Source organism: Rhinolophus sinicus, linkage group LG02 (assembly GCF_036562045.2).
Source record: "Rhinolophus sinicus isolate RSC01 linkage group LG02, ASM3656204v1, whole genome shotgun sequence".
Classification (NCBI taxonomy): Eukaryota; Metazoa; Chordata; class Mammalia; order Chiroptera; family Rhinolophidae; genus Rhinolophus; species Rhinolophus sinicus.
The window spans coordinates 58,222,764-58,249,614 of record NC_133752.1 but is presented as its reverse complement, the minus strand read 5'-3'; the positions used below and the strand labels follow the sequence as shown (position 1 = coordinate 58,249,614).

Below are 26,851 nucleotides of genomic sequence, written 5' to 3'. Positions count from 1 at the left end.
TGCAATCCTACCAAAAGTGCACGAGTGTTAACCTTTTCTCCACATTCTCGCCAATACTTATTTGTTGATAGCCATCCTGATAGGCGTGCCGATATCTCATTGTGGTTTTATTTTGCATTTCTCTGATGATTAGTGATGTTGAGCATCTTTATATATGTCTATTGGCCATTTGTATGTCCTCTTTGGAGAAATGTCTATTCAGGTCCTCTGCCCATTTTTTCAATTGGATTTTTTTGTTTGTTTGTTTTTTTTTCTTTTTGGTACTGATTTTTATGAGTTCTTTATACATCTTGGATATTAACCCTTATTGGAGGTATCATTGGTGAATATCTTTTCCCATTCAGTAGGCTGTCTTTTCGTTTTGTTGATGGTTTCTTTTGCTGGGCAGAAGCTTTTTAGTTTGATGTAGTCCCCACTTGTTTATTTTTTGTTTCCCTTGTCTGAGGAGCTATATCAGAAAAAAAAATATCTCTTAGAGCAGTATGGTACATGTATACAGTGGAATACTACTCGGCCATAAAAAAGAATGAAATCTCACCATTTGCAACAACATGGATGGACCTAGAGGGTATTATGCTAAGTAAAATAAGTCAGATTGAGAAAGACAAATACCATATGATTTCACTTATATGTAGAATCTACAGCACAAAATAAATGAACAAAACAGAAATAGACTCATGGGTACAGAGAACAAACTGATGGTTGCCAAGGGTAGTGGGGTTGGGGAGGCTGGGTGAAAAAGGTGAAGGGATTAATTATATAACTGTCTCACCACTGTGCTGTATATCTGAAACTAATATAAAATAATATTGAATGTTAGCTGTAACTGGGAAATATTAATAAATATTTTTTTTAAAAAGTATGATTCAGCTGAACACTTTATATACGTTATCTAATCTAATACACATACTAACTGTATAAGGCACAGAGAGATTAAATAGCTTGTGTAAAGTCATTAATTAAATAAATGGTGCAGTCTAGACATCAACTAGAGATAGTCTGACTCCAGAGATCATTGTTATACCATAGTAGCTCTATACTTTTCTCCTACACGAGAAAACTAAGTTTGACAAACGTTACGTGACATTCCCAACATCATCAGCTCTTTGGCGGCAGAACAAAATCTAGACTCTAGGTTTTCTGACAGCCTGTTGTTTGCTCTTTCTACTCTTCTGCAGTGGGCGACACCTGATCAGGAATGGAATAAAATAAAAGCCTACCAAAATGCAGCTGGAGCACTTTGTGGCACCTGAATCTGCTACACTGCAGAGCTCAGCCATCTGTATTCCCATGAATTGCTAGGCAGTGTCTTGCTCTGTGGGAAATCAGGTGTAGAAGTGTCTTTATGAGTTATAGCTATTAACAATATACACATTCACATCATTTTTCTTTTTTTATAATAGTACTGAATATAATAAATCAGAAAAGGGATTTCTGATAGTTCACCTTATAAATTGCTTTAAATTCTAGTTACAGTTAAACTGAAATTGAGATTATTTTAAAGTTTTCTGTATTGTCAAGATAGCATGTCAAAATGTGGTGAAAATAGTTCTTTTCTCAGAAATGCTGGAAGCGTCTCTAAGTTTAAGCAAGTTTCCAGTGCATTGTGTATAATAAATCACCTGTCTGTTTCAAAATTGTCAGCAACAGAATGGAAACTCTAGCACTTACCAAAGGATCAAGTACTGAAATAAAAATAATCTGCCTTTTAACTGTCACATCGCTTCCATAAATCAAAGACATTTTCTGGAAGAAATTAGTTGTCTTTTCTGAAAGAAATTTGTTGTTATCTTTTCTGAATGAGGAACATTGGCTGTTGACCTTTGATAAGTGGAACCTAGGGTGTGATTTGGGCACTTCTTCTTTGATTCCTTTAGTGCTTCCTGCTTCCTGAGTGCCTGCAGAGCACGTGGAGGTGTAGTGTATAGCACGATGACACCGGGAAACCTTGTTCTTGCCCTCACAGACATTGATAGCTATGTCAAATCAAGTAGAGATTCTTAATCTCACATTCCTCCTTTCTTCCTTCATGTTCTCTCTTATACCCAGGCTGTGCTGCATTTTGGTCCTGCAATAATAATGAAAGCTAGGCACTGCATACTTGATAAAGAATGATGCATTGTAACTTTGCCTATCACTTGTTCCCAGAGTGTGGCTTGTCCAGCTACCTGGAGCATTCCAGTCCTACCCTTTCATGTTACACACACTAAAGCAAGTCATGAAAAAGAAAGATAAAGTATAAAGACATAAAAAGCCCAGTGTCAGTGCACGGGGTAGAAAACTGCATGTCCATGAAAATCTCAGCTGAAGACATACATTTTTCTCCTTGCTATGTAACAGTGATGTAGTGACTGGGCAGCTACCCATCTCCAAAGACTTTTTGTGCTACATTAAAAGTGGATTTGTTGTAAAGATCTGTACTCAGAAAACTGTAAGCCACCGAGGAAGAAATTGAAGAAGATAAAAATAAGTGGAAGCACTGTGCTCATGGACCAGAAGAATTACCATCATTAAAATGTCCATATTACCCAAAGCGATCTATAGATTCAGTGCAATCCCTATCAAAATACCAATGGCGTTTTTCACAGAACTAGAACAAATAATACTAAAATTTATATGGAACCACAAAAGACCCCGAAAAGCCACAGCAATCTTGAGAAAGACGAACAAAATTGGAGGTATCACACTACCTGATAGCAAAATATACTACAAGGCAATAATAATCAAAACAGCATGGTACTGGCATAAGAAACAGACACATAGATCAATGGAACAGAATAGAGAAACCAGAAATAAACCTACGTCTATATGGTCATTTAATCTATATGGTCATTTAGTCTATATGGTCATTTAATCAATAAATCCACATCTATGTGGTCATGTTATTGCCTCAGAGGAGGCAATAATATACAGAGTGGTAAAAACAGTCTATTCAATTAATGGTGCTGGGAAAACTGGACAGATACATGCAAAAACAAAATACAAAAAGCTGGACAACTTTATTGCACAACATACTCAAGAATAAATTCAAAATGGATTAAAGACTTAAATGCAACCATAAAGTTCCTAGAAGAAAACATAAGCAGTAAATTCATATTGCTCTTAGCAATATGTTTTGTGATCTCTTCGGGCAAGGGAAACAAAAGAAAAAAGAAATGGCACTACATTAAACTAAAAAGTTTTTGCACAGCAAAGGAAACCATAAACAAAACAAAAAGCCTACTGAATGAAAGAAGATATTTACCAGTGGTACATTTAGTATGACATTAATATCAAAAAATTTATGAAGAGCTCAGACAACACCAAAAAAACTAACAATATAATTAAAAATGGGCAGAGGACCTGAATAGACATTTTTCCAAAGAGGATATAAACATGGCCAATAGACGTATGAAAAGATGGTCCAAGTCATTAATCATCAGAGAAATGCAAATTAAAACCACAATGAGATACGGATACGACCTCACACCTGTCAGAATGGTTATCATCAATAAATGAACAAACAAGTGTTGGTGAGGATATGGAGAAAAGGGAATTCTCACAGTTAATGGGACTGCAAATTGGTGCAGCCACTATGGAAATTAGTGTGGTGGTTCCTCAAAAAATTAGAACTACCTTATGACCCAGAAATTGTACTTCTGGGTATAAAGAAAATGGGTTTGTTTATTTAACCCCCCGAATCTCAGTATCTCACGTTAGAGATCAAGACTAATAGTGTTTGTTGGACACAAGGGAATCTCTTCTCTGCATAATTGCTGCCTGTTTCTGCTAGCCTTGCTTGTTATTCTGCTTCCTGTCTTTCTGAGGAAAAATGGGGTTGGATACTCTTGATTGCATATGTAATGGCTGTAAAACAGTGAGATGGCACCCTTCAGCCAGCCATGCAGTAGAACTCAGTATCCATGGAAATTGGGTCACCTCCTGCCAGCCTTCAAACCTAGACTTCTTAGAAGAAATTGTTCTGAATTTTTTCAGAATGTGTCTACTCACTGTGTGAGAAGCCAGTCTAATTACTCGTCAACCCTTGTTTGTTTGTTTTTGTGCCCCATCCCCACCCCAACTTCATTGTTACATACTGCTATGCTAAAGGATTTGTGTCTGTTTTCTGAATTGAACTCTACCCTTAAATGAGGAGAATATTCCTGGCTCTGAAGCAGTGTAAAAAATATTTTGAATAATCATCATAATAAGGATCTCCTAGGAAGGATTTTGAATGGGGATAACAGTGTATTTCAGTTCTGTACATTGATTTTATAAAAACAATTTCTTTATAATCATTTCATGTATATTATACGATCAATAAATAAAAAGTTGCTGGAGACCTTTTGGGGCAGTGGAAAGAGGTGACTTAATGAGCCTGACAGGTAATTAGGTGAATAGGTTAATGGAGACAGGGGCAGGAAATGACTGAGGGACATCTCAGATTCCCCAGAAATCCACTCTGCTCCAGTCAGAGAGTGGTTTAGATTAAGAGGAGGCTTGTTTTACATATACATAAATACTTCCAGGAACAGATAATTTGTTATTCAATTGAAAAGGGAAATATTCCTAGTACTATTTTGTTTTAATATAAAGTTGCAGACATCACATAATTTTCCTCTACTATGTAGATTAATTTATTATGTATATTTTTGTGTCTTCTAAAGCTGTAGAATGTCTTTATCTATTCATTTGAAAAATGTTTTACCTCATAGGTTTTATGGTTCAGATTTACAGCCTTACGTATGAATAAAGAGTCTCCATCACCTTTTATAAAAATTGTGTCTTAAAAAAAAAAAAAAATTGTGTCTTGGGGGGTGGCTAGTTAGCTCAGTTGGTTAGAGCGTGGTGCTAATAACATCAGGGTTGCTGGTTTGATCCCCACATGGGCCACTGTGAGCTGTGCCCTCCTTAAAAAAAAAAAAGTTTCAAAGAAAGAAACCGTGTCTTGATAAAATACTATTTTAAGTTTATGAAAGGACCTTTTCACAAATAAATGTGTGCTTTTCTAACTGAGTTTGAAATGATGAAAAATATAGGAAAGAGGCTAATTTGCCATTGTCTGAGGCATTGGTCCCAAATGATGTGATTAAGAATGCTAATATAATTTTCTAAGTCAGTGATGCTTTATGGCTTGTTTTTCTTTGCTTGTTTTGCTAAAGGAAAATAATGGGTTGATTTCCAGAGGTATAACTATGGGGACAATTGGCCACAAAGGCTTAGCTATGTATGTCCCTGCACATTTATTTCCTCTATGATAAAATAAATGGAAACTCCTATATAAGTTTATACTGGACAATGAATATGTGATAAGAATACTTTTTGGAATTAGTGTCTTAGAGATTGCTGGATGCAGGACAAATCACTTTTTGTGTCCTTTTGCTCCCTTCCCCACTTGAAAAGCTTTCCTCTTAAAAAAGGAAAAAGAAAAAAAAAAAAAAAAAATATATATATATATATATATATATATATATATATATATATATATGTATATATATAATCTTTGGAGCATAAAATATAGCTACTTAAAAATACCTGCTAGATGCCAGGTGGAATCAGGCTAAAACAAACACTGAAGGTAACCACAAAGAGAAAAACACCACCAAAAGTACTAAATCACTTCTACCCACTTGGTGGGATTATATAATGTGACTTGTTGTGCAGAAGCTTCAGTTAATTTTTTAGAATGGATCAGAGTCACCTTTTGCCTTCTGTAGTAAACCATGAGTCATTACAGTCACTGTAGCTTTTTGGAGCAATTCAGCCGTTAGGGTAAGGAGGAATGACTATATTGTGTGTATGGTAAAGTAAATGGCGCTATTCATGTTAATAAGAATCTTTATTGTTCATATCTGTTTGATATGGCCCTCATAATAGTATATTCATGTGGCTTAATTTCCCTAGTGACATCATATGTGTGTGGGGGGAAGATATGTTGTTGTTTTTTTTAACACCTATGTTTTTTTTTCTATTAGGGTGTGTTGGAGAGCTTCCTGGGCACAGCTGTCTCTGGAGCCATCTTTTGCCTCTTTGCTGGTCAACCACTCACTATTTTGAGCAGCACAGGACCTGTTCTAGTTTTTGAGAGGCTTCTATTTAATTTCAGCAAGTATGTGTATACATATCTAATTAAAAATTAGGATTGTTTAATTGTAGAACATTCATAGTCTGGATAGAGCACAGAATAGTAATTCGGTAGATCAGAATATGACCGTTCAAGATCTGGTGGTTGAAAGATCCTGAGACATTAGGTAGTCCAACCATCATTCTACATTTGATTTAACTGAAGCCCATATGTTGTGTTATCTGCTTGCCCTCTCCCAGTATTCTCTGCCCCTTATCGTCCTGCGTTGTACTTCAGGGGACTGACCCCTGTGGATGCAACACTCGGACTCCTTTGCCCTCCGGCTTCCTGTTGGGATTGGTGAGTGCAGAGTACCAATAGGATAGGAAGAGAGAGAGGTCAAGGTGTGTGTCCGACTCCCTCCTCTGACTGTCTCTGCTTTAGCACTGCAGTCTGGCTTGTCCTCTGAATACAGCCCCTGTCAGGTGTCTTCTCCACTCTGGCTACAGCCCTCACCAGGCTCTGGTGATTCCATTCCTTCCTTGGCCTTTTCGTGCCAGGAGGTAGAAATGGCTTCCTGATGTTGCAAGTCCCTGAGTGCCTCACCATTCTTGGTTACTCACTCCTCTGTAAATAGCCTGTTTATTAACTTTTCCTCCAAAACCCAATTGAGACTTCTTTTCCTGCCATGATCCTGACTGACACACTAGAGAAATGAAATGTGTTGTTCAAGGTCACATGGCTCATTCATGAAAGAAACTGTATGCTCCTGTGGTCCACTGCTCTTAACCTTGATTGCAGTATTCTTAACGAAAGATACATTTTGAGACTCAGCTGAGTAATTACTTACATTTGTAGAGTGCCGACCACATATTATCCTACATGTACTTCCTCATTTAATTCTTGTTAATTCTTGTAGCAGTCCTATGAGATAGGGTCTGTATCCTGTTTCATAGATGAGAAAGCAGGCGATTGCTGAAGGATATATCCCCAATTGTTTGCAGGGCTGGCCTTTGAATCCCTGCTTTCTGACTCCAGAGCTTCCGCTTCTTACGGGAGCTCTAGACGCTACTAATGGGTATGACAATTGTGATAGCAATGTTGTCTTCTAGAAATTGATGGATCGTTGTAAGAAGGAGAAAATCTGGTTAAGCGAATTATCCAAGTGGCCACATTAGCACACAAATAGGCTCAAAATCAAATTGGGTATTCTGGCCTCTTTCTAATGAACGTGATAGTTCTTAGAGATAATTGCCTTTACTGGCAGATCTCAATTTTTAGAGAGACTGCAGAATTTCGTACAGTTTGCTAGTACTCTTTGTTGGAATGTCCATATTCTTATTATTCAGTTTTAGGATTTTAATGTTAGAAATGTCATTGCCTACATAATTACCTCATGGGCTTAAGGACTCATATAATAGCCTTTGAAACTGGGTGACCTTAAAAATGATCCTGAGGTAGAGGAGGGAATGAGGATTTAAAACTAGTGTTTTGGAGACTAGGATGAGACCATCAGTGAGTGTCTTCTTTAAATTTAGAATTTAAAGTTCTAAATTTTAATTAGTGTTGTGACTTTTCTGTGGATCATCACTACCTATTTCTCCTCCATCATAATCCTCAGGGCATTGGAAAGAATTCTGTTCATGTCATTTCATAGAAAGAGTCAAACAGTTGTTATATGTTTAAGAAAACACTGTGTGAGACAAGAAAGCCTTAGTGGAAAAATTAGACAAGCATATAGTATAAACAGGAACAAACATGTGCAACCTTTGTAGAAAGATTTATTGGATGCAATGTGATCAGAGCCTTAATCTACAGAAAATGTTTGCATTCCCATTTACTTCAGATAATTGTAGGAAAGAGATTATTTTCTTTCACTAAGCAAGTTCCTTTCCCACTTTCCCTTCTGTTTCATCATAATTGGTAACATAAACATAGTTCCAAGTGATTTATTTGAAGACAGTTGTAAAGCAACAAGAAACATTTGAGAAACCGTGCTTGAAATCCATCACTGAGTAACGTGGCATTTAACGTGGAAAATTATTTTTTTTCACATTGCTGTATCATTTACTGATATATTAGGACAGCAGTGCTAATATTTTGTCTAGATGTGGATTTTTTTGTAGATCACTAATTCCCAAAGTGTGTTTCATCAATTACTATTCCCATTAGATGCTCTATGAAAAAAGCTTCCATGACCCCAGCAATTCTGAAAAATGCTATATATCTCCCTCTTGGTAATGCACTTTACACTTTAGCTTACTAAAGGATCTGAGAAGTCCTTCAGTAAAGAAACTGTTTTACTCTGTCTTGCCCAGATTTACCCCACATATTTTACCATTTTTTTGACAAATAGGTAAATCCTTGTTTTATAGATTCAGTGGACTCAAACAGTAACTCCACATAATCTACAGCTGTATCTCTGACATGGGACACAGGTTTTAGTATTTTCCTTGTAAACTGGAGCGTCATAAAAGAATATGAATGATGTGCTGTCACCTTTTAAAATCAGTCACACAATGAAGGCAAGAGCTCATCAGTGTTTTCCCAATTTTGCAGTCTCTTTTGTACTATTTTTAAACATTGTATAACAATAATAGAGAATTAGATTTATTTTTCTTGAGTGAAGAATATGAAAGAAGTTTTCTCTATGTGTTCTAAGCCATGTAGGATCTTCATAATTTAAGTTAGATTTTAGCCTGTATAATTGTCATTTGGACATTCGATAATTTCTTCCTTATATGCTTTGAACAATTTACTTAGAGGCCTTCAAATGATTTTCTTCTATATTATTGGATTAATTCATTTAGGGAATTTATATTTATTTGTCAGTGGCTGAACACTTATTTCTGTAGCATGTTTGAAATAGGAGTTCTTCAGTTTGTCTCTATCTTTGGTTTTATGCTACTCAGAAACTAACTCAAAATATCTAGGAACACTGAATGGTACCATAAGAATATAAACCCATTTTATCCTTCTAATTCACCATAGTTTCTTTGGTCTCTTACTGTCTTTTCCTTCGCACCAAAAGGACTGATAATATTATTGGACGTAATATTGCCATTTTATTGTAGTCATTATTATTGATCAACTTGTTTAAAAAAGTTTCTCATCTCTTATCCCCCTCCTTGCTGCTGTAAACATATCACTTTCATAATGAAGTGGCATTGGTTTTAGGGATTTTATTTCAATTATTCTTATATAGCTACTCTGGGAGTCTTTAAAGATTTTAGAGAAGCTAGGTTGCTATATTGTGTAGGTCCTAAGATTAAAGTTTATACTTGCATATTTTTTCCCTTGGACTCAAACTGATCATGTTCCTAAACATTAGATAGCTAGTTAATGGATTTGTAGCTCATCCTGTCCTGTAAACATCAATTCTGTAAACAATTGTTAGCATTCTTAGAACAAATCAAAATTGCTCTTTCATCTTGTTAGGGAAACAAAACTAGGTAATTGGTTAAAACTTGAAAGAAAAGTCTGTTGGTTCAGAAATAACAAAACTGTTTCTTAGCTCTGACTCTGACGTTGATACATTGTATGACAATGTAAATTATCTCAAATTCCCAGAATTTAGCTTTTTCTATAATCTATTTGTGTCACAAAGACATGCTTAGGATTAAACAATGGAGTTCCAGACATAAAGGAAACTGGAAGGGTGTCTTCAGAAAGATCCCAGGAAATCTGTAGACCATAGCTGTCTACCCCATTGTAGATAATCTCTTGCTTTGGGAATGTATTCCAATTCTGGTGATTTGGTGAGAAGAGGGAAACAAAGGACAATGACATTAAGGCCCACCCTATCATTCACTAAATACAAATAGGAGAGGGGGACCATGGTGTAATTTTTAAAAGGGCCAGAATAAGAACACAATTTATTTTCCGGTCCAGCTCTGCCATTAAAACCTTGGCACTGAATAAATGACTTAACTTTCATTGGCCTTGGTGTCCTCATCTATAAAATTAGGCATATTTGACTAATTGGTATCTGTATTAGTCAGGATTCTCCAGAGAAACAGAACCAATAGAATGCGTATGAGTATGTACATATATAAAGAGATTTATTATAAAGAATCAGCACATATTGTTATAGAGGTTTACTGTATGTACATATATAAAGAGATTTATTGTAAGGAATTTGCACATACTATTATAGAGGGTTACAAGTCTAAAATCTGCAGGGTGAGCCAGCAAGCTGGATACCCAGGAGAGTTGATATTCAAAGGTTTTCTGCTACGGAGGTAGGAAGAGCCGATGTTATAGATGAAGTCCGAAGGCAGTCTGCGGGAGCATTCTCTCTTGCTTGGGGGAGGCCAGTCTTTTTGTTCTGTTCAGGCCCTTGACTGATTGGGTGAGGCGCCCCCGCATTATGGGCAGCAATCTGCTTTACTCAGTCTACCAATTTCAATGTTAATATCATGCAAAAATACCCTGAAAGAAGCATTCAGAATATTTGATCAAATATCTGGGCACCCCATAGCCCAGAGAAGTTGACACATAAAATTAACCATCACAATATCTAAGGAACTGGTAATTCTAATATTTTATAAAATTTTTAGTCAATTTTCTCCTGGTTCCATATGATAGCTCATAGGCCAATGTCAGTAACTGTTCAGTCACTATCTGTCTCAGTAAAGTTGTAGGCCACAGGCATGCGTTAATGCATCCAGCAAGTCTTCACTGGGCACCTTCTATGTGCCAGGTACTTTGCTAGGTAGAAGATTTGAATTTGATTCGGAGAGCGGTGGGAAATACGAAAGGTTTGGGAGATATCTCATTTACATTTAGAAAGATCCTTTCGTCTGTGCTGTGGAAAATTGCTTTGAGCAGTATGAACATGGATATGGGTAAGGATATCAGTAAGGAAGTTCTTGTAATAAGCAGACAATGACTTCTTGTTGGCCCAGACTGGGTTGGTAGTGGTGAAGGTGTTGATACAATGCCTTCAGGAAAGTATTGAAATACATCACTGACAGTTATCAGAAATTCATTGTCTAAAAGCAAGACAGTTATCAGAAATTCATTGTCTAAAAGCTTTGAGCATGCATGATCCTTGATTTAGTTCTTTTTCTCAGACAGGAAATGTGACTACTACTATCTGCTTTTTTAACCCCCCAAAAAAATGATGAGAAAAAAGTATTATAACACACTCTTCCCATAATTTTAAAAGAATCAGTATGAAACGGTAACATGTCAGCACTTCTCCCATATTTTCCTAAATGTGAATCTTGAACTATTCACTTGTAAGAAATAGAAGGGCATCAAGAAAACAATGGCCCCTTTGTTGGCGGTGGTCTGTTCTAACAGTACCGTGGGATAGTCACAGACAGAAAAGGTGATCAACAAGATACTTCTTCACACACAACTTGGCAGAAGGGTATCGTTATCAGTGGATACATGTCAGGAGAGGTGGGAGTGTCTGGTTATGGCATGCAAGACAGCCTTTCTTGATCTGACTGCAGCCTATGTTTCTAATGTCATGTGCTCACGTTGGTGGCACTCTGTCCATAGTGAGCATTACATGGGGTCTCGTGCCTATTTAAGGACTCTTTCAGCTCTTCCTAGCCTACACCCCACCCCATCTTCCAGGAAAGTTCCTATGCAAATACCTTTGAATTTTTTTCTGCAGCTTCATCTATCTTCCCAACCAGAATTAGTGTTACTCCTTCTGTGACACTGTGTGAACCTTTAGATATCACTTGGTATTTTGTAGTGTGACTGTTCATTAGTTTGTCTCCCTCAGTAGACTGTGATGACTTGGAGACAGAGAACATATTTATCTTAGTGTCTTAATTAACTAGTAAAGCTCACAAACATATATTGGGCACATACTGGGTACCAATGTTAGGCTTTCAAATTCCTTGTGCTATAAATTCCATGAAGGCAGGGACCATATTTTTAAAGGAGAAAATTAGTGAATTACTTGCATACCAATGGTATGACAGCTTTTGATGTGCTTTTCTCAAATTTCTGGAATTATTTCTCTATGGTAGCATACTAATATTACTAGACCAACCCTTAAATTTAATATTTTGGGAATAAAATCAAGAATAAGCGTTCTATCTAGTGGCTAAAAGTGATCTTGTGTTTTTAGCAATCTTTCTAGAGGCATTTGGTAGTTTTATATTATTCTTTGTGTTCCGTGGAGGCATCTAACCTTTCTTCCTTCTTTTCAGGGACCATAATTTTAACTATTTGGAGTTCCGCCTTTGGATTGGCCTGTGGTCAGCCTTCTTATGTCTCATTTTGGTTGCTACTGATGCCAGCTTCTTGGTTCAGTACTTCACTCGCTTCACCGAAGAAGGCTTCTCTTCTCTCATCAGCTTCATCTTTATCTACGATGCTTTCAAGAAGATGATTAAGCTTGCTCATTACTACCCCATCAACTCCGACTTCAAAGTGGGCTACAATACTCATTTTTCCTGTGCCTGTATGCCGCCCGACCCAGGTGAGGACACATGCCTAGTGTTTGTGCTTGCCCTGTGTTTGGAGGAAGGTGTGGGCTTCATGCATGACAGCTTTCAACATGGTATCGTGATCCTCAGGAAAGGAGTTTATTTGAGTTTCTCTGAGAAACCATCCTGCTGAATTGAAAGTCTCATTGCCTGAGGTATCTTAGCCATGTGATTCAATCAGGAGGTGAAACCAGGAGCTCTGGAATATAAATGTAATTAGCTCAATACTTAAACCACATTATTGGCAAGGAAATTTTGTGTATATTATCCTTAATCTTATCTGATGGGTGAGGAAATCCGCTACATATACCGGAGGTGCAAAAAAAATGCATACACATGACTTGTATTCATCTTTTGTTATCAGTATATCTTGAATATTACAATTTTAATACAGTTTTTTCCTTTCTTAAAATATGTATACATTTTTTTGGCACCCTCTGTATTAACAGATGTAAGGACCAGACAAACCTAGTCCTCTGACCTTCTAGCCCATGTTTCACTGCCTCCTTATTGCTATAGGAATCTCCTCCTTTAAGTAAACTCGAAATAGATTGTTTTAAGTCTATGGAAGAAACAAAGAAGACACTAACTCACTTTATGTAATTTGAAGCATGAAATTACAAAATAAATTCAGACCTGAGTCACCTAGTGGTAACGTAGCACCTTAATGTTAATCTCTGTTAGACAACATAAAAAAGAAAGGAAAGAAAAGGAAAAGAAGAAACAAAAGAAAGTAAAAAAAGAAAGAATGTTATGTTCTCAGAGAAGATTTATGCTCTAGAGTCAGGAAAGACATAAAAGTAAAAATAACTAATGGGTAATGTGTGTGATTCTATACATCTTAGCACTTTAACATCTATCTTGCCAAACCTGAGAACTTTTTCACAAAAAAGTGTTCAACCTGGTCTTTGGAAATTTTTCTTGGAGTAATTCATCATCATTTTATAATACAAAAGGCATTTATAACAAAGAATTCACTTTGAGGAGCATTGCTTTACATCTGTTCTAGGCAGTTCAATGATAATAGTGCTAATGATCCTAAGTTAAGCAATTAGCTACAGATCGATGCCCCTTAAAATAAAAATTGATGTATAACCCATGGTTTTTGACTAAGTCCTTATAGCACCAGAAGTACAGCAGTGTTCTGAGGGCTGTGTAAACCTGGGCCTAAATGAGGGGCACATTCCTGCAAGTCTGAGGAAAAACCTCTTAATATTTGCGGTAAAACAAGCGTGCTTATATTATAGACTGAAATGCAAAATGCTTATAAATTTAAAACTTAAACAAGATGCTACAAAGAATTTTGATGTTTGTGGCGGCTGTGTCAGATTACTCCAAGATATTTGAGTCGTATATCTTCATTCTTATCTGCCACTTTTGTGGAGAAGTCTTAGAAAACCGATATGTATCTTGAATGGTGAGAGAGAGAACAGTATCTCCCTAAACATGAGGCTGTCAGTAACGTTGATGAAAAGATAGAGCATTGTTGGGCTTTGCACTCAAGGATATTTTTTGTCTCGTTGAAGAAAAATCAACACACCTTAAAGAAAACCTATGCTTACAAGCAAAGCAGAGAGAATACAAAGTGGAAATACAAAGATTCAAGAGAACATGAATGACACAGTTGTTGTTGTTGTTATTATTATTATTATCATCATAAGATGTATAATGCTTGGAAATACTTCATAACTTAAAAAGTGCTTAGAAAAGAGTAAGTACTCAATATACGATAGGTATTATTATTAGAATGAATTAAATATGTTTCTCAGGGAACACAGATGTTGCCATGACACAACTGTGTAGAGCTCTTCTAGGAGAGAAGGGGGCAAAACCTCTCGTAACCACCCACCCTGGACTTTCAGGGGAAGTCCACACTATACACATTCAAAATATTGGATCATAGACATACAGTAGGTCCTTGAATACATTGTTTTGTTCAGCGTTGTTTTGTTAATATGTTGATGATATGCTATAGGAACTTAACTCTTATTTATAATCAGTTAGCCTACGGTGAAACTGGTTTTGTTATACTTCATTTCACCTGAAGTTACAGAACCTATTGATGGCGTTAAGTGAGGACTTACTGTATTTAACTGTGGGACTTGAACTCTCCTTTTCATTTATTTATTTATCTCTATCTGTATGTATTAATGTATTTATGGAAAAGTCTGTAAGCTGACTTCTTAGGTAAGTCTGAGTAATCATACATTAAGATTTTCTAAAGGAAAAAAAATACTACTCAGTTGTTCTGAGATTTGCAGTGTTCAGAAAGCCAGGTGAGGACTTCATCAGCTACCTGTCATGAAAAACCTCTTGTCAGCCCTGTACCTACGTGAGGCTAATGGAAACTTGCATCCATTGTTTTAATGGGATATTGGCTGAAAAGGTAACCCAGGTTTCAGATATGAAACCCAGGAAGACATATCTGAATGTGTTTTAATTGTAAAAGATAGGACCAAGATTTTACATGTAGTCTGCCAAGAGGGATATTTGTGTTTTTGAAAAAGTGATTTTGAGGGTTGAACTGATTTTACGTTGACATGACAAGTGCTGGCTGAAGTGGTAACAACTTTTCCTTTGACTTATTTCCCCCCAGCTGTGTAAAAGTCATTCCTAACTAGCTAGGAGGGTGCCTTGGAAGGACTCTGACAATTCCTGCTCTCTCTAGCAGGTACCAGTAAAGCAGTGCCGCTTTGCTTTGAAGTCAGAAACTCTCATATTCCAGTCCCAGTGTGGCTAACGCCCAGTTTGTGACTTTGGGCAACTTCCTTTTCTCAGTGTAGCTTAGTCTTATCAGATCATCTGTAAAATGGGGTTTAAAATAGTACCTACTTTGTAGAATTGTTTTGATGCATATTATAGACAAAGCACTTAGGACAGTTTCCAATATGTATTAAGTAATTAAATGTTAACTGCTATTATTATTGCTGTTATTATTCATTAACATTTAAAATTTCTATGTCGCCTTTGAGTATAAATGATAAAACAAATCAGTCTTCATCATTCTCCCTTCTGAGCAAATATTGTTGGGAATTGGGCCATTTTGCAATAAGATTTTTGGTTGCACCCAGTATTTTTAGTCATCCAGCTAAGTTGCACTCGTGAACCATATGTTTATGAATGCAAGGCTTATATAAACCTATGGAGATGAAATCTGGTTTGGAAAAAGGCAAATGCGTATTTACATTTTCATGACAATCCTGTTTTACAAAACCCATTAAGATTAATGATTATGTATTTCTCCTGTAACCTTAATGCTTTTTTAATAGCGAACTACATAGATCCACCTTAAATTTAGTACCTCATGATAGCAAACTGAAAAATGATAGTGAGAGAATAATACAGTTACATGTACAGCTAGAGTAAGTATTCTAAAAACAACAAAAGACTGCCCTTTCATCACAACATGCACTCCTAGTAAAAGAATTCAATCAATGAGTCAATAATATTTAAACTGGCGGATGACTTGTTTTTCAACACTGGGGCAGTATGTAACGATGAACCAGCAACTGCACAGATGTAGTCGTGATCCTGCAAACTGAGCAACGATTTTACAGGAAAGGAAGTCGGAGTCACTTATTACTGAGAAAACTCTGTTTATGGCCACAATAATATTGTGATTTTTTGTGTGATTTGTGAAGACAACCTTTCCTCCTTTCTGTCTTCCTCATCTTTCTTGTTCTTACTTGCGTCCCTAAAACTTCGTCACTTCCTGAGTTTCCATTTTCTTCACCTTTTCCTCCCTTCTTCTCACACTATCTATTGCTCAGTAATCCAGGCCATATACCTAGTTCTCACTTACTGAGGAACTAAGGCCGCTCTGTTGCAAGTGCTAAAACTGGCCATGAAGTTTGACCTATTAGTCAGGTGGATACATGGTTTTTGTGCTAAAATTTCCTTTTCTCAGAGATAGGATAGCTATTAATTTTTGTAGAGACAATAGATGTTATATTACCCACTTTGTCTTGATGGTTACACAGCAGAGGTATATAAGAAAGATGATTCAGTTCTAAAGCCAAAAGTAAAAACTGAAAAATATCCTGTTAAAGGACAAGTCAGAATATCTCATTTCATCACCAACATCCCAATTTAGAAAATTGCTAGTGTGATAAAGTGTAAACAAATATGTGCTTTGGAGAAAAGGAAACTGAGGTTGAATTTCAACTCTAACTAGCAGTGTGACCCTGGGCTAAGCTAATTACCTAATCTTTTTGTTTCATAATCTGTGAGCTGGGTTAGTAATTGTACTTACTCTAAGAGGTAACTGTCAGGGTTAAATGAAATACTGTATGTAAAAGTGTTTGGCACCTACTGTGTTTCCCTGGAAATAAGACCTAGCTGAATAATCAGCTCTAATGTGTCTCTTGGAGCAAAAATTAATATAAGACCCAGTCTTATTTTACTATAAGGCCGGATATAATAAAATATAATATATAATACAATGCAATGTAATACCAGGTCTTATATTAATTTTTGCTCCAAAGGACGTATTAGAGCTGATTGTCCAGCTAGGTCTTATTTTCTGCCAAACAGGGTAATAGGCACTGCATAAAAATTCGTTCATTTTTTTTCTTCATTTCTCATTGTCCCACAAAAGTTTCTCCAGCCAGTTTAATCTTCTAATTGTATTCATTTAAAGAAGTTCAAACATTTTGTTTTCCCTGAAATTTTACTAGAGAAAGATACTAACTAGGCTTCTACTGGAAGTCTACCAAAAAAAAAAATTAACAACTAATATGCCATTGCAGATAAATGTGAAATGTTAAAGTCATATTTAAAGGAAAAAATGTTAAGGAATTCAGCACATCATAGTTAGATAATTTAATACTAGTCCACTGAATCTGAAGACAATAGAAGTGTTGTACACATACATAGTCATGTAGAGAAGGCTTTAAAGTCGTTAAGGTGAGATGTTCAGTTCTTCTTAGAGGAATCTATCTAATTTATTCAAAAACATAAATGCCAGAATTTTGTAAATCGGAAACAAGATATGGAGTGTCTTCCTTTCTTTCCCCTACCCTTTTTTCCTTCCCCTTCTGCCATCCGCAGAAATGTACTGAGGACCTGTTTCATTGTTTTTTAGCAATTGTGCTACTCACAATGAAGTAGAATGCACCACACGCGCGCACACACACACACACACACACACACACACACACACCATATATACATATGGCTTATTATACAATGTGTTGTTTTTTAGTGTTAATCACTTTTTAAATGAACAAGGTCAGATTTTCATTTGACCCAGACTTTAGAAATAAATTTCTACTTTAGTACCTGTGTTCATTTGCTTAATGTGTCAAGGTTGCAGTAACTATACACTTACAGGCATGCTAATATTTTGGAAAGGTCAAAATAAATATTCTGACCAGGTATTGGTTTTGTATCTGGTGAGGAAAGAAGCCTTGCTAAAAATGATAAACAAATTAGGAAAGCAAGAAAAATTGCCTCAAGGGGGTAGACACTATGCTTCATTATTAACAGAAGGAATATATTTTACTGATTCAATGTTGACTGTCCCCGGGAGGACGTGTTTAATAATGGATGAATGATTAAGAGGAATAGAGCATTTCTCAGGCACCAAGTACATCATTTCTATAGTATCTATAAGTAGAAGATGACCTTTTCCCTGGGATGAAACTCTAAGACCAACTCAAGTGATTGGAAGTGGCCGTGGCTTCCATTTCCATACCTTTCTATTCACAGAGGCTTCCAGATGATCTAAAGTGGTTGTCACTAGAGTGGAATTTAATTACCATTTTTATATATAATTTTTCTATTATCTTAATAAATGCTATCCACTAGTATGTTTAACCATTAAAAAGAACTGCTAGCGTATAACTCCTGTGGTCCCATATTATAGTCAGTATGTGTTTCGTAATTAGAAAGCAAATTACAGGAAAATTAGGAAATGAAAGAAAATCCTAATTTATCTCCCATGACCTGTATCATATTCTGTGCAATTTTTTGTATTGTGTGTCATTCCCTCCTTAGATTACAAAGTAGGTTTAAATCATAGACTAATGGTTGAACAGGAAGTACAAGGCCCTCTGGTATAGCATTACTCAGGCTTGCATTTGTAAGGACACTTTACCAGCACAGCTGACATTTTATCATTCGTGGTAATATGGTCTTTTGAGAAAACTATAGATACTTGAAGGACCCATCATTTTAGTTTTCTTTTACGGTCCTAACCGATATTTTAGCAATTTCTGTATAATGCTTGCAGGAATCAGAAAAGGAGAAGCAATGAATTTGTATAATCACCAGACCGCCAGTTTCTCTAGCTTTGGGTTTGTATAAAACACAGGTTGTGAGAACCAATCGCAGAATAATGTCTATACACATCCTAAATGCAAGGATGAGTGGGTATGGAAGAGAAGTTTTGTGAAAATAGTGGCTAAATATATCGAGCTTAATACGCGATAGTAGTTCAGCTCTTTAATTTCCAGGGCAGTATCATAGGTGAACATGCGAAAAGTGCCCATGGGTTGAAGAGTGTCGTAACTTGAACTCGCCTCGTTACAGTGAAAAGCTCAGGCATCAGGCTTAGTTTATAATACTGAGGGAAACAAAAAGGATACTAAGGAAAAGTGAAGAAAAACTTTCTAATAATTTTAGTTTGAGATTAAAATGGTATAGTGGCAGGTAATTTCCCTAAGAGCTACGTTTCCCAAAGTTTTCCTCATTCACTTTGTCTTCCCTGAAAACGCCATTTTGGCTTTTACTGATCTGGAAATTGGAAGCATAAATATTTGACTTGATCAAGAGGCACTTGTTTGTTCATGTTGTTCAGAACTCTTAAATAAATCTGACATGACCATGCAGGCAAGAAGCTTATTTAATTTTATTCTGTATCTATTTTCCAGTTACTCAGTTTCCTCAAGATGTTGCTTAAATAGAATGGAATAAATATTAAAGTTTTGTTGTCATGAAGAATACCCTTAAATGTATTGGAATTCAAGGCAGACTAATTAGTTCCACATTATGTATTGTAACTCTACAAGCAATGTTCAGGGTATAGATTCAGATTTGGCTAACACTTATTAAATACCATCCAAGTGATAAACATTTTACTAGGGGATTTTAATAAACTATATTTTAATATATAGTACGTTATGCTGTATTATAAAATCTATATATGTATTTACTCATTTCATAAACTCTGTGAGGTAGCTGACATTCTTCTCAGGCGTGAAGTTTTACCTTCTCCAGGTCATAAAGCTGGTAATAATCTTGGCTGTCATTTATTTAGCTCTTACCTGGTACTAGACGTTGTGCTAACAATGTCCTGTTTAATCTGCACCATAACCTTACGAGGTAGATGGTTTCAAATCCAATTTCACAAATGAGGGACTTGTAGTCGACAGGAGTGAGTTAACTTCCTGAAGATTATGTGGCGAGGGAGTTTGGGGACACTGTGCTCCAGAAGGTGGTGGAACCAGAATTCCAGCCCAGTCCCCTAGTATTCCTTTCTCTATATTGTGATGTGTTGGTACCTCAAAGCAGACAGATCTGCCTCAGGGGCCAGTTATTGCTCGTACTTGATCTCATGGTTCAAGTGAACTGTTGTGTGTATTCCTGATGGTACGTTTTCTGCTAACGTGTAAAGTAGAGGAGTCATAGGATAGTTCCAGGTCACTAGAGGATAAAGGACAACCTTAAACCGTGCAATTGATATTCCCTTTGCAGGAGGGCACAGTGACACATGGATGTATCTGCTTATAGCTCCTGCAGTCTGTTTTTTCTCTGGATCTCTTATTAAGCATAAAGGAAAAGCCAGCTCACAGACACATTTTAAAATGTTTATTACTGACAGTGTTCATTCCCCATTCCAGAGGATCAGCTAGATTTTGATACATGGGAAGGAGGATCAAGAAGTGAAAATCCAAGTAACATAAAACGATCAACCTGTGGAAACTCCCTGAAACCCAAGTATGGGACACAGACTGTCCCAGTAACAATTGGCTAATTCTAAATGATCCTGACTCTTAGGGCAAAGAGTTTCTTTGCTTCACCATAGTGCCAAGCAAACAGTGAAGACACATAGAGTGCAGCGTGTTTTGGCTTTCCCGTTTGGCCTTTCCAGAATCCTGATTAAGGATGTTGCAGATTGTGTATAAACAGACCATTCTGTAAATGTTTGCCAAAATATTCGCATCATATGTGTCTGGATCCAAATGATGACCAATGGCTCTTGTAGACCAAGCTCCCAATTAGAATTAATCATTTTCTCTTCTGTGAGTTTAAATAAATTAATTTTTAATCTTATTTATGGACTCTACCATATTCTGTGTGTGTGTGTGTGTGTGTGTGTGTGTACACACACACACACACACAGAATATGGTAGAGTCCATACATATATGGAAATGCTTGTTTGTATGTTTATTTTGAAGTCTTTCTCTTGATGCAACTACTTATTAAAATAAATATAAAAAGTTTATACCTTTTACTGTCTTTTTGATACTGGTCTTTTAGGATTTTGAGAGCCAATGTGCTTTAATAGCTTATCTCAGAGGAAGACTGAAAAGGTAAAAGGAATTTTATGAGCAGAATTGATGTGTATCCAAACCTCAAGAACAGTTACTAAAAGTTCAGGTTGTAATTCTATTTTAGTCCACTCATGGTCTTTATTATGTGTCATTCATTTCACAAAGAAGGAGTCGACTATCTTTCCTTCTCACTCCTTACTCCTTGTTTTTATGCAGAAAAGTGTGTTGCAAAAAGACCCTCACTGTTTTGTGACAGGAAGCTCATAAATTGCATTAAAGAATCTAGCTCAGGAAGAGCAGCTTCCCAGACACCATCTAAATAGTGCCTGTGATTTCACATATACTGTTTTCCTTCAGACGCTCAGATAAGTAAAAACTATTCAGCTCGTAGCTGAGATTCACATCATTTAACATTGACAAGTACTATCTCACCTTTAATTCTGTGGCCAAATAAATCATCTTGATTTTGATAATTAGAAATGCTGAAAAGAAAGAATGCTGAACAAGGATTTGGTACCAACTCTACTTCTGATTGACTCTGTACGGTAATCCTGGGTGAGAAACCTGACAAAACACGCTTCAGAATCCCATCCACAATAGAAAGGGTATAAAAGTATACCTGTTATGTGGTCTTATATGTTTTTAAGTGAACGAGTGGACTATTGTAAGAAAATATAATTTAAGGGGGTGGTCGGTTAGCTCAGTTGGTTAGAGCTTGGTGCTGGTAGCACCGAGTTTGCTGGTTCGATCCCCACATGGGCCACTGTGAGCTGTGCCCTCCTTAAAAAAAAAAAAGAAAATGTAATTTAAACTTTTTCTAACAAAATAGTAATAAAAATCTAAGTTTTGTTAATAATAATGTACTAACATCTTCTTCCTTCTGGGAATGGATTCATGTTCTGTTTTATTGTTTGGGCCAAGCATCCTTTAGCCTATTTTGATTCTTTTTGTGACCTGTAATGAAACAGAGGATAAGCAAACTGTTTGCGTTTATGCTTGTTTTATGGAGGAAATAGGGGAGCCCTGGAAGCAGCTTGCTTTAGGTTAAAAGTTTAACAATTCCAGACCCTTCAAAGATCAAAATGGATACCCAAATTAAGAAAAACTAGGACTCAAGCTAAATATTTTCTTCCTTTTTTTGCTTTTCTTGTTTCATTTCTTTTGCTTTTATCTGCTTTCATTTTTTTGTAGTCATTAAATGGCTGCTTTCCTAGCTTCTTTTATTGACAGTTAAATATTTTTTCAGCTTTATTGACGTATAATCGACAAATAAAATTTTAATATATTTAAAGTTACAACATAATAACTTCATATATGTATATATTGTGAAAGGATTCCCAAGTTAATTAACACATCCATAACCTCACATTTATTTATTTTATTTGGTGAGCACACTTAAATTCTACTCTCTTAGTAAATTTCAGTTATACAATACAGTACTATCAATTATAGTCACCATGTTTTATGTTAGATCCTCAGACTTTATTCATCTTATAACTGAAAGTTTGTACCCTTTTGCCAACCTCTTCCTATTTCCCCCACCACTGACACCTGGCAACCACCATTCTATTCTCTGTTTCAATGAGTTAGACTTTTTTTCTTTTTCCTTTCCTTTCCTTCCCTTCCCTTGTCTCTTTTCTTTTAGATTCTCCCTATAAGTGATACCATACAGTGTTTATCTTTCTCTGTCTGGCTTATTTCATTTAGCATAACGTGGTCCAGTTTTATCCATGTTGTCGCAAGTGGCAGGATTTCCTTCTTTTTAAAGACTGAATAATAAGCAAATATTTTTGAGTTCCGTTTACTTAAATGCCAGCCTGGGCAGATTCTGGAGAAAAGCAGTGAACAAGACATGCCCCTTCTATTCTTCCCTCATGGATCTTACATTCTTAATTTCAATAGTCAAATAACTATTTCTCCTTACAAGTTTATGTAGACAAGACCTGAACCATGGCAAACTAAAAGGACAGGTTAGGAGCTTGAAAAAGAGGTGGTGCTCAGGCCCAAACAATAATTGACGGTTTGGATGTTAAATGAAAAATGTGGTCCTCAAAGACAGAAACCTAATAGTGTTTAATTCACACTATTTCCATAAATTAGGGATATTCTCTGAGTAACAGGTTTTTTTTTAATAATACGTAAAGTTTCACATAAAGGATAAAAGGTCATCTGATAAAGAGAAATGTTTTAATTATAGAATACTTTTTAAATATTACGTTTTAATTTTAGACTCATAAATAGAAAAAAATGAAATATTTCCAAGAGCAGGGTTGGTTTAATAAATAAATTAGGTTCTTCTGCAAGTGATATCTTAAATCTACAAATGATGCCAAATTAAATGAAAATAATTTTCAAAATTGGATTAAATATTCATCCCAATTATATGTTATTATTTAAGTACCTTTTTGTTTTTACACATTTTGCAGAGATATACAGTCTGAATTTCTCATATACAGTCTAAATTTCCAAAAATACCAAATCAGTTAATTGTTTCCCCCCGCCCCCAAATCAGTTAATTCTTAGGTAGTAAAACTCCGATTTCTGAAATTTGACGCTACATGAAGCCAGTCATCAACTTACTCACCTATTAACAGCCATTTCTTCCACCAGGCAAAATAATATTGAATGCCTTTTAGTAACAGACGTTTTTCTTTGTTTTGTTTTTTTTTTTTGGAAACCTGAAACAAATAAGTTTTAGGCCATCTCATTAAATATTTGCCATTGTTTCTTATCAGATTTGAGGAAAATAGACGTGTCCAAATTTTTGGTTATTTATCTAGATGAAAGTAAATATAGTTATAATAAGGAATAATTCATTGTGCCCTTATGTTGTTTGAAGACATTTTTAATGCCTAACAGTGCTTTTTTAGGTTACTAATTATGCATTTTAGTCATTTTTATCTTATTTTTATAGTAAAAATTGTCTTTTTCTTACAGTTAATATCTCAATATCTAATGACACTACATTGGCTCCAGAGGATTTGCCAACTCTATCTTCTACTGATTTGGTGAGTGACTTAATATTTCAAACCACTTGCACACTTGCATATTATATACTCTAATTATTATATTTATATTATAAAGTCTCATACCATTCATCTCATATTCATAATGTCTCCTGCCATTCAGCAATCTGAGCATGAACACATATTTAATAATCAGTGATAGTGGAGGACAGAAAAAAAACACTTTCCTACTTTCCTTGCTCTAGTCAAGTTTTTTTGTTTTTGTTTTTGTTTTCAAACTAAAGTGAATGTTTACTTCTACTACATACTTTTTAAACTCTCTTGGGAAGTTAATTGCTATATCCCCTTAATTGCCACCTTGAAATATTTTTACAAGGGAAAGTAAGGGAAGTCGAGAAATGAGAGCATGGTATTCTCTCTCTGTTTCTGGTATGATTAAGAATTCTTCTGGCTACCAAATGGTGCTGTGTTCTCTTCACTAAGGGTGATTGTAGCAGGACATTTCCTCTGTCACTTAGAAAAGACTGTGCCTCTGTCACATGATATCCTTTCCCATGGCTTGTAACCAAGGATCTTTAAGAAGCTGGAACTGAGCTTTAAAAATGAGCTGTTTTGCATGGAAGGTCACACACTGGAAGGAGACTTTTGTGTTGGAGCAAAAGGGAAAGTGCTGTTTCAGACTTCCAATTGTGTTCCTTCCACACTGGATATGGACTCTTACCAAAGAATATCAATCTTTCAGTTATAAAGATAGAAACCATAATACCTTGTATTGATAGAGTGCCCATCTCTCAGGAGACCGGGACGCTTCTGTAGACATTATATAATGAGCATCCACAACTTTTCCTTCAAAGATGATGTTTTCTGTCTTTCCTGGACAACTCTCACTTGACCCTATTTCTCTTTTGTTTTCTTATTCTGTGGCTCTCTTGACTTTTTAAAGTTTTCTCTGACTTTCCCCAAACTTTGCCTCTTGATTTCTTCTATGTTTGAGAGAGAGAGAGAAAGAGAGAGAGAGAGAGAGAGAGAGAGTATGTGTGTGTGACAGTATGTGTATCTTTAAGAGCCACATATAGAAAAGAGTTCAGTTTTCAGTCTTTGAGCCAGTTAGCCTATTGCCTGAAAGGACTTGATTAAAATACAAAGAAAAATAGTTTCTTCTAGACTAAAGAATTTTAATTAAAGTCTAATTAAAAATTTAAAAATATATGCAATTAATTAAAACCATAAGTTAATTTCCAATAAAAATAAATAAACCACTCACTTCAACTGACTTAAAAAGAGATTGTCCCTAATTTAATTCTTTTTGTAACTAATCAAGGAAAGCTTTAAATTTAATGAATTTTTAAGCCCTGTCTTTGGGCAAGTCCTGGAGAGACTCCAGTAATTGATATATATAGCTTTCTAATTCCAAAACTGCCTATTTCCATTCTTTGGGGAATCAGAATAGTGTTTCATGTAGAACTTACAGATACTGAGTTCTCGGGTCAGACTGCCTGGTTTCAAATGCAGGCTCCACTACTGTGGAACCTTCTCAGTTTCCCATCTGTAAAATGGTGATGTTAATAGTATTTACCTCAAAGATACTACTATATGGGTCAAATTAATAGATAGGCAGGACTTAGCATAGTGGCTGACACATATTTATCTCTCAATCAATGTTAGGTACTGTTGTTATTCTATTTAGATATTATTACCATTCCAGTAGGCCATACCGCCTCCATAACTCAGGTTCGTGGAAAGAAGAAACTGGAAATCACTGCATCTCACAGGCTACTGAGACCTCTGTCTGCCCAGCCATGCTAGCTCTACTACCCTGAGCCTGTCCTAGGACATACCGTCATCAGCACTTAATTTCCTTCTTTTCATTTAAGCCGTAGTAAGATTATGAAATAAGGTACTGTAAAAATGACGTGCAGTCCTGGGCACCAGCAAGAGTCCCTCTCACAAGGCCCCTGAGAACATTGTGTTAGAGGGAAGAAGGCTTTTTCCCTTCAGCTTCATTAGCTGAAGACAAGCTTTTTTCTTCTTAGTGCTGGGGGGGCTGGGGTGTTTTCAGGGTGAAAGAGCAGGAAAATTGGGGCATTAGAGCTTTCAGACAGAGATTAGAACTCTAGAATAACCAACCCTCAAGATAAAAAGGCAGGTTTTCGGTTATTTTCATTTATTGTTTGGATCGTGTCTTTAATTCTTCTTATCTTCATCAGTTTTCCCATAGATTTCTCATTTGGCATCATCCTTCAACTTGTAAACAAAATTCTTTAAAAGGTCCCTATAAAATTGTGAGACCAGCCGCAGCTTATCCACACTGTATATCTAAACTATAAGCATTAAGATCTGTTGGCTTCTACTTAGCAGCTCTCAGAGGGAAAGACCAGATTTCAAAAATCTAACCATCACTCTCTTCTGAGGAGGTGATTGAATGGATCAGTTAAGTATTTGTTTTTCACATTGGATTCCGTTTTTTTTTTAAATTAAATCAAGGCATGTCGTAAAATGCATAGTTCTTACATATTCATTGCAATGCATTTTGACTATTTTATACACTCATGTAAACACCATCCAAAACAATATAAAGAACATTTCCCTCATCCCAGAGTGTCCAATGGTCTGCTCTGCATCTTGTTTTATGCCCCAGATTTCTGAGCCTTGGGAGATGTTTCTTTTCCCAGCTGCTCTGCCTCCAGCCCTTCACAGGGCAGATGCCTTAGCCCTCCTAGTCAGAGCTTCCTGAATGCATCAGAGGGTTTTCTCTCAGCTCTCCTGCCCTGCCTCCCATCTTAGGAAACTGGCTTTCTTGCATCTGTGTCTAAGGCAGGATTTCCCTCAGCAATTTTGTCTAACCTCCAACCTTTTGTGTACTACCTGGGCACTTAGCAAAGACTGTGAGA

General features: G+C 36.1%; 1 protein-coding gene across 6 annotated transcripts in view; it reads left to right on the top strand.

Annotated features, from left to right (window-relative positions):
* Window positions 1-26,851, top strand: part of SLC4A4 (solute carrier family 4 member 4) — a 343,152-nt gene that overhangs the window by 248,416 nt on the left and 67,885 nt on the right. For all 6 annotated transcript variants that reach the window (XM_019757100.2, XM_074324475.1, XM_019757101.2 and 3 more), the window contains 3 exons: window positions 5,955-6,088; window positions 12,220-12,491; window positions 23,932-24,002. In XM_019757100.2, the coding sequence (XP_019612659.2) occupies window positions 5,955-6,088; window positions 12,220-12,491; window positions 23,932-24,002 (477 nt within the window). The remainder of the gene's footprint in view (window positions 1-5,954; window positions 6,089-12,219; window positions 12,492-23,931; window positions 24,003-26,851) is intronic.